Below are 14,902 nucleotides of genomic sequence, written 5' to 3' on the forward strand. Positions count from 1 at the left end.
ATAAATGAACAATCATGACCCAAAAACCTGACAAATGCTTCAATGCAAATTAAACACATCATGACCCAAATTTTGACCATCCTGTTTCATAATGCTAGTTATGTCAGGATTCAGAGCTGCTTTGGCTGTAAGTTAGCGCTCTGATAGACTTGGGAGATTGACAGAAAAACACATGCTGAAACTATAGTGGTTCAGTAGGGTTATAGTTCACAAAGTCTGGGTAAATTTAGTGAATTTGTGACCCTCATAAGGTTAGTGCATGTGAAATCAGGCACTCAAACATGTGGGGACCTTTGGGAGAGTGCAACCATGCAGAACTAGCTGCAGCTCTAATCTTATTTACATCCACCTGGCCAACTAGGGCTAGGATTATGATTGAATTTGTTTTAGCCATATGCTAAATACATATATTTACAGAAACTAGGCGATATTAAGTTTTCAATAAAGTCTTCATTTTTTCCTTTAAAAGCATTAAAAGTTCCATTTGGTTGCTCCAAACAAGGGAAAATTGTGTAAAAAGTTAAAATCCTTTTGAGATATTCTTTTACTCGCACTCATTCATCATCTAGATTGCAAATATGGAGACTTAAGTAAGACTGACAAAACCTATCTTAATGTCCAGGCTGCTTTGAAAGACATGTCATAAGTATGTGTGCTCTGGTATGGCTCAGATTCCCCAATGCACAGTAGTAAGGAAACAGGAGGCCTTTGAACAGGAGGTTACACAAGCATCCGTGTGGCGCCACGCACCCCCTACACCTTCCAGCACTTTTATTTTCCTGTTTTTATGTACGACAAAGGACAGGGACATGCCGTACACAGATGACCACACAAATACCCCCGTCATTAAGCAGTCTGGTCTTTCCATCAAAACATACCTTGGTGCTTTATCTCGACCACTTTCCATTTCTCCTTAATATGAATGTGTCCGTCACTCACTCCCTGGCCTCAGAACAATAGGCCCGTGACGACGACCGTGAGACCAAGGAATGTGTCTGCTTTTTGGGGCATAGTATTTGGAAAAGCCTGGAATGTTGGGAAAACACATCAAACACCTTCCCCTCACCTTCCACGGACACATTGCAGGTCAAATAAATGAGTGTGTAAGCATAACATAAGCATCATTTCTCAGTTAGCGAATGTCAAACTGATCCTCGATCTCATCAGGCAGGAAGTTGTACCTAACGATGGGTTGAAAACACAGGAAGTTGATATCAGCATGCCTGGAATTCCACCATTGTGTTTTTTCTGCATAGAGAACAGAGTGACAATCTTATAGTTCACTAACACTGAGACAAATCACTGATCACCGAAGCACAATATCTTCACGAGGTGACTCTGATACAGTTATGTTGCATAGCGACCTAAAACATGCATGCATACCACAGACTCTGTGTATTACACACACACACACACTCACACCTGCTTTCAGAAACTAGCAGCCCCTGAAAACTCTCTGCAGTCCTGTCAGGCCAAACAGATGGGAAAATAAACAGAGCAATAAATTAGATAACGCTGTGAAACTGTGTGTGATCCTCCCAACACCGGTGTGTGAGGTTAAGAAATACAGTCACCACGCAGACACGCAGACACGCACATACACACAAACACAATCTGTTCCAATTTACAAAACCATTTTCAGCAAAACACGATAAATACAAACGAATTATCTTTGTCTCTGTGTACGTGGATGCTTCTGTGCATTAAAAAAACAGGCAAGGAATATGAAAGTGTTAAAATGCAAATGATCACAACTACAATTATGCTGCACAACATTTCATTTCTTTTAAACCTGAACTTAAAATTTGTAGGGGGGTTTTCCTATAAAACACAAATAAACACAATGCCAGCCTACATTTGCTTTGGTCATACCTCTGTATGTTTGCTCAGTAACAGTACTGCACTAACAATGGCTGGACTATAAATGGTACTTTCACACTTAGCTGAAAAAAAAAATCAACCACAAAACCTTAAAAAAAAGCCATGCTATATTAAGAAAAGGTAGCTGCACACCTACTCCTAGCTTTTAAAAAACTACATTGTAAAGAATTTTCCTCACCTTGTTTTTATGGGCCACATTTGATCTCATTAATGGACAGGTAAGTTTGCCTGCCTCAATGCAAAACACAAGTACACCTTGTATAAGCCAGTTGCAATGTTTGTCATTATATTTGGGCCACACAACACTCATCTCAACAATTGTTGAGTTAGCTATTGAGTAAGTTAACAAATGCCCCAAATAGCCTAAACTGAACCTATATTTAATGCTATAATGCTTAAGTGCTATAAAATTGCTCAACAGGAATCCAGAATTACTAGTATTGCATGCGAATGAATTTAACTACAAAGTAAGGACAACCTGAAGAAGGATTATCAGCGCTTTGGCTACAGAGATGCAGCTTATGATTGGAGAAAGCAGAGAGACATGCACTGCAAAGAACACTGTCCCCACACTGAAACACACTGGTCTGAGAATTATGCAGACTCAGTTCGTCTTGAACTGGAAATCTCATCACAGTTGAATGAATCCAGTGGACAACTACAAAGTTTTTTATAGTCTAGTTTTGACCAGCTGCCATAATAAAGCATGCACTTCAATGCATCAGTGTTTTCAGTATATTAGCCGTACTCATAATGGTACATCAGTAATAGTAACATCTTACTTTTGATATTTCTTTGCATCTTCACTGTGTCAAACTGTCTTCTACCTTAAGGACCTTCGGTCACATCTTCATTATATTGAATTTAAGACAGAAACCCAGCAAAAATATAATATTCTTTTAATTACAGCTGACAGCAGTTTACACAAGTTTATTTCCTTCAGCATAAAGATCATCCACAGACAGAGTGCATTTATAATATATATATATTACATAGTTTGGCAGCCCAACGTTTCTTATTTTCTGTTCTTTTGTATTTACAGGCAGAGTTGTGCTCCTTCACCTTTGATTGCCATTACCTACATTAAAATAGACTTTATGTGTTTAGATTTACGTCTCTGTGCCTTTGCTGACGTCAGTTCTAAACTAAAACCTTTGCACACGGCACTGGTTATGCTTATCTTAGCACAATCAGCACATCACAATGCAGATGACATGTTCTACACACCTTTGGCAACACTTAGGCTCCAACACTGACAACAAGGTCTCAACTCAGACACCTCTGTGCAAAACACGCATATTGTACATGACCACAGTGAATGTTACAGCTGGCAAACGTACAGCACACACTGTTTCCATGATGTTAAGTTCACATAGTTGCGTCCCTTCAGCTGTGAAGGCAACAAGGAATTAGAGGAAGTAATAAAAGAAGACTAAATTTCAACTGAGTTCTTAGAGTCTGCGGCTAAATGTGCACATCCTGCGTGAAAGGCTGTCATTACGCTGAAAGATTACACAGGCAAGTAAAATGATGGTGCCATGCATTTGAAAAGATGGTGCAACGCTTAGACACAGGCAGAACAAAAATTGAATGCATTGAGAATCACGAAAGCTGTTTTGCATGGCTGCTTTTTGGATTACGTTTGGATTACATACCATCCCCATCTATGCCAGGAAATTATCTAAAAAAAGTTCAAAGAACAGGCTTAGTTTGCTTCCTATAATATTGCATTCTATCCCTCATAAGCTTATAGACCACCTACAAAATTTGGCTCACTATTGCCCTCAAATGGTGAGACACTAAACTACACTTCAGTATATTTGATTTTTCTTTGGATACTCTTCCTGACACAACTCCAGAGTCATTTGCATTTCCTTCTGGGATCAAAACTGAGATCTTTCGCCTTTTCTATAAGCCACTACACTATGGAGCCACTTTGTCAGTTAAGATTAAAAACAGGCACAAAGCTTCTCAAAAATGCTAGAAGGAATTTTTTTTCACATTGAAGCATCAGTAACTCAGAATAAAGTGAAAAGTTTATGCAAAAAGAAAGTTGTTTCGTGTGCAGAGAAAGTGATAGGTCCTCTTTTGATAAAATCTTCCTATGAATTATGCAGGCTAGCGCGTTGCTCTTGCATGAAGGCTGTGGGGAGGTGGCAGTACCCTGACGCCTGTACGGTGGCCCCTTCAGGCCAGTGGGTGAAAGGTCCTGGCGTGTATTCTGGCGGTTTGCCCCCAACGGTGGGCTCGCTAAAGCCAGGCTTAATGTCCGAGTTAACGAGCCATGGTGTTGGATCATTGCACCTCTGGTCCTGCTCAGCACTGTCACACCAGTGTGTGCTCGTGTTTTCATCACAGTGGGACATGAGGTCCTGTGTGGATCTGGAGTTGCTGTGTCTGGGCAGACACACATAGCCTTCGCCGAAAAGAGTGAAATTTACAGGAGAAGGCGATGCAGAGTCATCTGACGGGGTTTCTGTGTCCATCTCTTCATCCTTGACACTCACTGACTCGGGGGCTGGCTCCGGCGACTGTCAGATAAGAAACAGTGCTGTTTAGTCTTCAATCAAATGCCTTAATTTTTCTTTTCTTTCTATCTTTACCAGTGATGTTTGCTCATTTATGGTTTGCTATACATAGATTCAAGTAACACAGTTTTATTTGACACATTCATGAAGGGCACAGTTTGGTGTTTTTCTACGAATCTACATCTTCACTTTCTGTTTCGATGAAACGGCTGGTACAACTTTCATCTCTGTGAATTAAGCGGCCAAAAATCTTAGCACAAACACCGGAATCAGTGGGAAACTGCTAACCTGGCACTTCCCATCACCGCTATAGGTGACATTCTGTTTTGTGTGTCTGTTCTGGAAAAAATAAAAACAAAGTGCCAGAACTGCATGCTGTGCTTTTACTGATGCAACAACTGCTGCAGTTAAAACTCAAAGGTTCAGGCTATCAGTCGTTAAACCAGTGGGCAATGTCACAGTGGCTATATCTAGTTCATATATAGCTTACAGGGATGTTTTTTTAATAGGACCAGAGACTTTCTATCATTGCACCTAATTAAGAAATTATCTAAAATTCTAGACAATATAGTGTGTAAAGTGTGTTCTTCTCATCTAACTATTAGCAAGAAAACTATTAAGTAAAGTTGTCCATACAGTATGTGGATATGCAAAATTGATTAAGGCTAGTTTAATATAAATTGAATTTCATGTTTTTGGTTTTCAGGCTCTGGACACATGACAAATGACTTGGTTAGAGTTTCTGAGCAGCTGACCCGACAGAGGATGTATGGCCCGGTGAAGCTTATCGCAGAAGTGTCAGAGACGTTAACCTCCTCAGTAGGAGAGGGCAGGTTATCACAGCTCCAGCAACCCTCATCCTGATCCAGGCACTTTTTTTCTGTGTCCTTGGTCGGCCACAGCGAAGCTTGTGATGAGCTACAGGGGAAGAAAATAAGAATTTTATTGATTTATGTAACAGCTCGTCATTTTGCAATTCACTTTCTGGGAGCTACGCCCAGTGATTGGTGACATTCAGGAGCACTGAACGGTCTGTCTGTGTGAGTTATCTAAGGGAACAGCTATAGAGTATCACTGATGCTGAAAGTGTTTTCTTTTACTAAAAAAAAATGTGCAGACCTCCGGACAGGTCAAGTGTGAAACATATTACCATGTAGATAAGACGTCCAGTTGTTGCACTTTGCAAATATACAGCTTTTCAGTCTGCGTAAGGGTCCGACTGCCGGGGGACTGGATCGCAAATAGATGTAGAGAAAAAAGGAAACACATTTACATATAAAAACAGCAAGTGTGCAACATTTATATAAAGATAAAGAAGTAGCAAAAAAAAAACAGCAAACTGTAAACTGAACAAGTCTTACCATCAACTCTGACAGGATTTTGCTTTTTCCTGGAGAAGGAACTGAGTCCACCCACCCAATTACATTCCTAGTGGTTAAAATTTATGCAAATAGGGTTAATTTATCATTTAAAAAAATCATTCTTATGAATTTAGAACATAATAAATGCATTATTTATACTTTTGATGGCAGTAGTTAATTTTTGCTTTACACAAATAATGTACCTTCGACAAGCTGGAATAGTGCGGTACAGAATGAGGAAGACTAGAGCCACTGCTACAGTGATAAGTATATAGATCCAGGTTGTGGGGGACCAGACTGTTGGTGCGGAAAACAGAATTAATGATCGTGTTATTGGGGGAATGACATGAATCATGATATGCTTCTTTTTTTTAAGTTTTAAGCTTAAACATATTGAAAGTAAAGCCCACAAACCTTCATTAGTGGTCCACTCCACAGGATCCGTCCATTCTGATGGGGTTCCTTTATACTCTGAACCTGATCCAGGGACAACCAATGACCTAACTTTGACCTGGTAATCCTGGAGTGGGGCTAAACATTTTCCAAGGATGGTCCAAGAACTTAAATCCCTTACTTCCAGTAGCGTAGAAGAATTCTAAAAAAAACCCCAATAAATAATATATATATGTACCTGATTTTTTGTTATTTTTTTCAGTTACGTCACCTTTAAATTAGTACGTCTTTTATAGTTAATGGGAATGAATTCCAATGCAATTATCAAGATTAAAAAAAACAAACACTGATAGTAAGGCTTCTTACCTCATCTTGTTTCCTGTAATAAAGGACCTGATAATACAGGCCGTGTTTTTGACTCTTGTTTGGTTCGGTCCATTTCACGATCCAGTTATTGTCTTCTTCCCTCACATTTACATGCTGTGGGGGGTTGGGACGAACTGTGGAATAAGAGCAATGCAGAGAAGTTCGTTTATAGCTAAAGTTATTGTGGAAAGTTTTATGCATATTTAACAGCTGTGTGTGGTATCGCTTTTGCCTTGTGATTTAGTGTTTATCTTGCCAAGTGGGGACTTTAATCTTACTGCCCACCAACCTGTAAGGACTTGTATTACTGTAAAGACTAAAATTAGCCCATGCTAATTTTTTAGGGTATTATTAAATTTTAGGGTAAAATTAGATTTTAGATTTCACGTCTGAGCCATTAGGCATTCATTCTTAAGCTCATTGGTTAACTTTAGGGAATGCATTATGCCAATAAATAAGCCCCACGGGGTGTAGTTACTGTGTGTGTGTGTGTGTGTGTGTGTGTGTGTGTGTGTGTGTGTGTGTGTGTGTGTGTGTGTGTGTGTGTGTGTGTGTGCTTGTTTGTTTTGTCATGACAGACTGTAGTGGAAAGTACCAAAAGGGGTCTTAAGCATCTATCTATCTATCTATCTATCTATCTATCTATCTATCTATCTATCTATCTATCTATCTATCTATATACATACATATATATTGGGTACACAGTCTATTGGGTACGGCATGGGTGCAATAGTGCTATTTAAACAGTAGGTGGGGCTACTCAATCAAGACCCTTTTTTCTAAGCGCTCCTTGAGTGTGGATTTGGAATTTAGAAGAACAAGAATTATTCCCAGGTTGGAGCACCCGACCAGAATGCTGTAGCTCCAGTCACATGGTTACTCACTGTTTTGGTAGAGTTTAAAACTCTTGGCACTGTGTGTTGGCTGGAGGTTCAGCTGCAGATGTTCTGGGTCTGTGACAGACAGTGTGCAGCTGTACCTCAGCATCATCCTGGTGAGGTCAGAAGTGACTGCTGGGTTCAAACAACATCTCTCAAACCTGAAAGCAGAGGTTGAAAGCAGAGGAAATGACACGAACGGTCTGACAAATGGATGGACGAATGATGAAGGTGCATTTTTAATTTCCAGCCAGGTGGTGTTGCCAGCGTCACGCTCAACTTACGGCGCTCTCTCATTGTGTCGACAGGCCAGCTGGTAGGTAATGATGTGAGCCAGCTCTCTGCTCACTTCCCAGCTACATGTTACCTCCTTCTCTCCGTCCAGTACACAATGCAAAGTGGGAAGCTGCCCAAAGTCTGTGGCCCAAGAGAGAAAAAAAGAGCTAATAACAACAGCTGCAAAGCCCCAGACTTATCTCTAACCAATAAAATTGGACAGAGGGAGAAGATTAGAAATGTGAGGAAAGCAGATAAGAGTGTGGGTCTCCTTAAGAAGGAAAAGGCACTACTTGTGCAAAATTATTCAATATATTAAACATGCCAACCAATTTATTCAGAGCTGAAGTTGAACCGATTTCTTTAATTTACCTTCTTTAGTGTGCCAGGTCACCACAGGACTCCAGTCACTCCACAGGCCCATGCTGGCCCAGGCCCTCACTCTGGCTTCATACCTGTGACCTGGACGCAACAGCTGCCTCTCAAGTGTCATACTGGTGTTTGTGACATTCACAGTCTGCAAAGAGAATCAGGTGTTGTGAGTGGCTTATGGAATATTTATTTGTTGACATTTATTCAAGGTTAAAAAAGTATTTGGATCAGCTACTGAGTTCTATGTGCATCCTTATTTTATTTTCCAGGTTTTTAGCTACCTAGAATGTAAATGTATGTTTGCGTTATTTGTTTAAATCCAAACTGTGAATGTGTTAGTATGCTTATGTTTGAATTCAGAACCTCCCCAGGTGTATCCTAATCTGTTTTTTCTATTTCTTTAAAGCTGCCAGGCTTCTGACTCGAGGGTCTCGTAGGTTTGAAGCTTTCCTGTGAGAGGAAATCTAAAATGTGATTTATATGCATCAGGTCACTGGTTTCATTATTATTGCTAAATATATTGCAAGGAAGTATGAAGAGTGTTAAATGCTACCTCGGTTTCTATTTTCGACCTTTCAGTTAAACTGACGTGCTACAAAGATGAGGCATTTTCAATCCAGTTATGAGCTTGCATGCGCGATGCTTACCACCCAGTTGTCCTCTCTGTGCGTCTTATAGCTGAGCTGATAGGTGAGGTTTTTGTTCAGGGATGAGGAGGGAGGGTAGGGGCTGGACCAAATGAGCTTTCGGCCACCATCAGCTGCATCGTGCGTGGAGAGATTCGCTGGTGGGAGCGCTTTCACTGTAAAAATGCAAACGCGCACAACATCCCTGAGTGTTTAGTTTCACTTGAATGCTAAAGGAAGCACAACAGAATGAATGTTAAACTCACGGTGCTGTAAAAGATGAAGAGTCTTGTGCTGGACAGAGGAGGAGGAGAGACAAGTCTTGTTTTGGAGGAAGAAGGCGGTGTGTTTTAAGCCGATGCCAAATGCATTGGCTTTATATCTACAGCGGACATCCCTGTGCTTAGTTGCATCTCTAGGATCAAATGGCTCACACTTCACCTCCCTGCAAGGACATGAACACAGTTATTCCTTGAAAAAGGCGTCCCATGTATCTTTTTTTTCTGTTTGCTTCTTCACGTCTTTTGTCCCTTTTTTTTTTACCTTCCAGATCCTGTATCGACCCAGAGCTCCAACTGTGTGTTTATGTGTTGCCTCCACTTGCAGTGGACAAGGGACATGTAGTTATTATGGCATTGTAATGATTCCAGTATTGAAGACACTGAGCAGAAAAAGAAAAGCATTTTAGGTAATCGGGCAGTCGCTTTGTTGTATTCCTGTAATCTTTAGTCATCTTCAACTCAAAATGATTATAATTATATATAAAAAAAAAAACAGTTAAGATATTCTTACACTTCACCTTTCATAACAAAATACATTTCATATGACAGTTAGCCTTTTTTGCTTTACTTTTCCTCAGAACCTTTATCAGATTTTAGGTGCTTATGGCACGATTTGCATGAAAAACTATTATAAGCTAAATATGCAAAAGTCACTGTATTTTAAAATGAAAGTACAATAAAAATGAAAAACAATTAAAAATGTAGTTGTTTGAAGGATTACACCGGGCATATATTTACCATTTTGTGAGTTGTTGATCTCCTGGATTACACAACGATCTGAACCGGAGAAAAGAGCCAGCTTAGGAAGCTTTGCCAAAAGCAGAAGCCAGAAGAGAGGCACCATTATTGCGCCCAGTGAGGGCAAGGTGGCCCTTTTGTTATGAGCTGCCCTCACGAAACTTGCCCAACTGCTTTTACTGATATCATCAAGAAGTCTGAAGACAAGTCGGAGCAGAGGGCAGTGTGCGAGGCAGAAAGAGAGAGAGAGAGAGGGGAGAAGAATTAGTTCATTTACTAGAAACAATGAACAAATGAGTCATGACCACACTACGAGCATTCTTCCGCTTTGAGTGTCTGCTTGTTGTGGGATGTCACCACACATCCGCCTCTCTCTTATCTCTTTTTCTCACATGTGATAGACGCAGATAAAAAGAAATAAACACACTGGGGATCACACACCGCCACACATATGTATGGTTAAGTTGTGTGCGTATGTGTGGGTGTTTGTATATGTGTATGTGTATGAGTGAGGGGTGGTGGTGGGCATTTTCTTTTTGTTTTAAATGTCTGTTTTTTATGTTTTAAAGATATGTAAACACCGTACAATGACTAAATGTAAAAAACACAAAATAAAAAAATCAATTTTTTTACCCACATTGCAAGAAGAAAATCAATTGATTCATGTTGCGTCCACTTTTTTGACAATGTAAAAACAGTAAAACCTTGTACATTTTTGACAAATAAATGCAAATTAAATCAAAATGACATTTTGTGAAATGCATTTGTCATTTTTTTTAATTGATCCCTCAACATGTTTAAATAAAATTTGATGTACAATCATAAAAAACGTGAATGCAACCTGAAATGGTAATAAAGTTACAGAAAGATGAGGGAAAAAAAGACTTCAGTACATTGTTTTAGAATATCAACGGGGGATTTTAAGGGTCACTCAGGCATTACTTCTGCCTTTAGAGCTGCTGTTTACAGTAGAAGGTTGGGGGAACCCCCGTTCAGGAGAATGTGGGAATCCAGTATTCACTCTGAAACTAAACAACCTTGTCAACCTGTTATTGTCAGAGGTGCAGTAGGCCACACTGTAGAAGTGGAAACCATCAGTTGAGTTGAAATCAAAGACAGAATGATTTTCAGAAAATAGCACAAGTAAAAAATGTAAATGTAAAAAAAAACAAAAAAACAAAAAACAAAACAAAAAACCCCACAGCACCTGGAAACACCTGTATGTTACTGTATTAAGCTATTTTTTTCATTTTGTACACTCACTGTATTTTCTGGGCGATATTTTAAGCGTTCATAAAGAGAAGTGCGCATGTTTCTGAAGAGTCTCAGCCAATTTCTCATCTGATTGTGAAAATTCTGAGCAAATCAAAGGAGAAGAAGTCACAGGATGACATATGCTGGGAATTCATGTCCGCTTTCATGAGCTCAACACATTTTAAAATGAGCTCTGATGAAGCCCAAAAAGCAAACCTGTGTATTTGACTTTTGTGGATTTTTATCATTATTTCTCAATAGGGCTGATGCTCACACATCAGAGGTCATTAACTTTTAAAATAATATAGCAACATGATTTTCTAGCTGTGAAAAAGTAGCACTTGTGAGAGGCAAGCATTCACCCCTTTCCTAGCTCACCCATGATCTCCAACACAGTGCAAGGGTGTATAAAATAAATGGCTCACTTACCTACCATAGATTGTGAAGGCTGTTTTTCCTTTGTCCTTCTCTCACTGTGGCTTCCTTCTAGTCAGCCAGCCGAGAAGTCTGTGGGAGTTTCCTCTGTGACGAGTTCAATTTCCCCTTTTCTGTCCACAGTAGCATTTAATGTCACCTTCACGTCAAATGCATAATCAGCTGTTTTAAATGACAAGCTCTAAAAACATGCTGTCGGATTGCAACACTTCTTGCGAAAAAAGCCTAAGTGCAGAAGGAAGACGCAGTGGAGGCTTTTGGTTTAGTTTAGAAGTTTATGAAATTCAGAAATGACAAGTATGATTCATGTTTTTGTTTCCGAGGACACAGAAAACATTAAAAACTGTTCTAATGAGTAAGCAAGTCACAATAATAAGTAAGAAATAAGTAAGTTTCTGGCAACAAATTTCTGGCTTACGTGTAAAACGGTAATTATTTCAGGATGGCGAAAGTTATCACAAAACAAAGTAAAAATCTTGACAGTACATATTCTGGTTTTGCGATAAGGCCTTATCAAGATCTGCCAGCCAACGTTTAAGCAGTTAACCAACCACATCCCTTCAGATAATGGCAAATTTTTATTTATGTGGCTTTACCACAGGCTCCTGAAACCTCCGCCTCTCAGTATCACATTCGGGATACACCACATATTTACGTCCTAAAGCCATCAGCACTGAATCCACGTTTTACAGCTTTCTGATTTAAAGCATTATGTGTTCTGAGCTGCTTCTTCTCATACTTTATATTTTCCTGCAGTCACTTGAAAGGTGGGCGTGATGAAGATGTCATCAAATAATGATCATTCAGTGTTATAACATGTAGAACGCCCACATCTCCTGAGTGGGTAGAGTTTCACATCTTTTTGTCAGATAAATGTACATTAGATTAGATTAGATTAGATGAGGTTACAGATATTTCCCCCTTAAAATATACAGTAAACTCTCACTTTCATGATTTTGAAAAGCTTTATTGAAATGTTCAGTTTGTACCTGAGAACACGAGTTTAAAATAAAAGAAATAAAAAAAAATTTTTCAATAAAAAGTTCCCGATCTGTCCTGTTATGGTACTGAAACTAATTTGAGCTAGACTCTTTCTAGTCTGTTCTACAGTGTTGAGTCAAAACATGCAATCAAATAACCTCCTCTGGTTACAAAATCACTTATATTTAGACTTCTAAACCCCACATACACTCTTCCTCATCACACACACTTTTTGCACTCTAAATAAAAAGTACATATGCAGTATGTGCACATTGGCAGTATACTATTACGTATGTATAAAGTTACTGAATATTTATCGGCACTCGCAACTTTTTTCACTTTCCTACCAATAGTGATTCCTCAAACTAAATTTGAAACTGAGTAACTGCTTGACTCACACAAGCTTTTCACATCTTCTTTCACTTAAGCATGAACAGTCATATGTGGGTATTTGCTCTTTAGGAGTAAATATCTTGCTGCAGGAGAATAATTGTTTATTATTCCTTTTTTTTTTTGCACAATTGATTTCATTTACGCAAAAATGATGTCTTTTTATTTTAATAGACTGACTTTTTGGAGTCAAAAGACAAGAGCAATATAAAGATGACAGAGTTCGTGTTATTTCTTTATCTCTTTCCTTTTTTCATTTTTAGACCCATACTGTAACTTCCTGCCAACAAATGTCTTTAACACCTCAGTCAGAACAAAGTTGATGATGAGCTTAGATACCGCATGACCAGTTCCTCATTTCAGCTAATGACACTCACTCACACATTTCACAAAAAAAAACCTCGAAAAAAGGACAATTTATTGAGTTCAATGCACAAAATATTCTTAGAGGTCACATGTGCAAGAGGGTCAAAATAATTAAATGTCTTCAATAAATTTGCACAGCTTGTTTGCTACATAAAAAAATGCTATCATGAGCAATCAACCACTTGTGACTGCTGATACAGAGCTGTCAGTGTTATCACTTCAGTGTGGGTTTGGTGTGAGTCCTGCCGACTTGGGAAAACTAGAATAGCTTCTTTCTCTAGAGGTTTTATAAAGTAAACAAAAACTCCCTTTGCTTCTAAGAAGTGATGAGGAACTGACCAATCAACTTGCTGAACTTCACATATCGGCCCTGAGGTTTGAGTCAAGAAAAGACGAGTATGAAGTATGATCTAACAAGAGGTAACAGCCATTCTTACGTTTTGTTTTGGAAATGCGTCATCAAGCGGATCAAAAAATAACATGAGAAAGTTCAGTGTTTGAAGAAAGCTGGTATCTGGTAGTAACTTTAAAAGGTCTTGCTTTTCAAAGCATGCCATGCAAAATGTGCAGGAATACTCTGCAGATATAATTTAGAGCTTTAAAACATTTACTTTGCACCCCTGATATGGCAAGATAATCAATAGCGCAACTCTAAAATGAATAATCTACATGTGATGCTTTTTTTTGTCCTTCTTCTGTTTTGCATGTTCTGAGGTCGCTTTCCTCACCGCTTATTTCAGCCTCGACCGTGCCCCCTAGTGATCTTGAGCTACAACTGTTGATCTGCAGGGTGGATGGATGGTGGAGGATGAAGAGCAGTTTAAGAGACTTTTGGTCTTCTTAACAAAAAACAGTCACTTGATCTTAATCTAAATACTAAAAGTATTTGTTAAGATGAACAAATTCACAGTACAGCAACTTACACATACTTAAATTGATGTGTGGTTTTAAATTGGTTTCTCCTTGAGTGACGAATAAATGACATTAGTCCCAGGAACTGTAATTGAATTCAGTCTCATGCATAATTCAGAAACCTGACACATGAGCACATTTCAGTGCTCATTTCAGCACATTTTAGGAAAGTTTTATCCAGTAAAATTCTGCCAGGTAACTATTTCCAAATCATTTGAACACAACATATGTAAACAGTTACATGTGATTTACTTTTTACATACCACTTACTTTAAGCTCGTTCATGCACTTAAATATGCTTTACCTCTGTTGTTTGTTCAGACAGGTTATTATTAGAAATTATCCAATAGTTTTAGAAAGAACCACTCCCAACTCCATCTTAAAATGTTATATTTCTTTTATAAAGAGGAGACTAAAGGGTTGGAACCATTGCTTTAATCTATAATAATGAACAATGTGGTGTTTTTAATTAGATTATTAGATTACTATTGGTATTATCCTAATATATAAAGTCATTATATAAATTATATATCTATCTTTCTCGCTCAAGATCGATCTATCTATCTATCTATCTATCTATCTATAGTGAATATTGTGTTTTTTGAACTTAAGACAGCTGGCAGCTTAGACACATCCAAAAATGTTATAGGATGCTATTTTACACAAAGAGAAAAACGGAATGATCGGGCACAACTGCTCACATTAATAACAATGTGGTGTAATAAAAGTCTAAAAAAAACAATAATTAAAAAAAAAACTTCCTTTCATACTGTCTCTGGCTTTTTTATGGCACAGGTACAGTTTCATCCAATGCTAAAGCACTGTTAAGGTGTCACACTAAACAATACAAAAGTATGGCAAGAC

General features: G+C 38.6%; 1 protein-coding gene across 1 annotated transcript; it reads right to left on the reverse strand.

Annotated features, from left to right (window-relative positions):
- Nucleotides 1–2,901: 2,901 nt before the first annotated feature.
- Nucleotides 2,902–11,406, reverse strand: csf2rb (colony stimulating factor 2 receptor subunit beta). The gene is made up of 15 exons (XM_080905290.1): nucleotides 11,384–11,406; nucleotides 9,701–9,897; nucleotides 9,225–9,342; nucleotides 8,948–9,126; nucleotides 8,703–8,857; nucleotides 8,056–8,200; nucleotides 7,692–7,824; nucleotides 7,414–7,568; nucleotides 6,530–6,663; nucleotides 6,185–6,365; nucleotides 5,974–6,067; nucleotides 5,771–5,837; nucleotides 5,560–5,639; nucleotides 5,165–5,327; nucleotides 2,902–4,412 (listed from the first exon to the last, which is right to left on the reverse strand). The coding sequence occupies exons 2-15, from the start codon at nucleotides 9,804–9,806 to the stop codon at nucleotides 3,984–3,986; spliced, it is 2,139 nt and encodes a 712-aa protein (XP_080761416.1). The 5' UTR covers nucleotides 9,807–9,897; nucleotides 11,384–11,406; the 3' UTR covers nucleotides 2,902–3,983.
- Between the last annotated feature and the right edge of the window lie 3,496 nt (nucleotides 11,407–14,902).

This window comes from Rhamphochromis sp. 'chilingali' (genome assembly GCF_963969265.1).
Source record: "Rhamphochromis sp. 'chilingali' genome assembly, chromosome: 15".
In the NCBI taxonomy this organism is placed as follows: domain Eukaryota; kingdom Metazoa; phylum Chordata; class Actinopteri; order Cichliformes; family Cichlidae; genus Rhamphochromis; species Rhamphochromis sp. 'chilingali'.

What these genes read in the sequence shown, in the direction of transcription:
- csf2rb (XM_080905290.1), bottom strand. Translation starts at nt 9,806, where the DNA reads ATGGTGCCTCTCTTCTGGCTTCTGCTTTTGGCAAAGCTTCCTAAGCTG. An exon ending in TTTTAAACTCTACCAAAACA is followed by an intron (nt 6,664 to 7,413) that starts GTGAGTAACCAT and finishes CTTATTCCACAG; the next exon opens with TTCGTCCCAACCCCCCACAG. An exon ending in ACTATTCCAGCTTGTCGAAG is followed by an intron (nt 5,838 to 5,973) that starts GTACATTATTTG and finishes TTTAACCACTAG; the next exon opens with GAATGTAATTGGGTGGGTGG.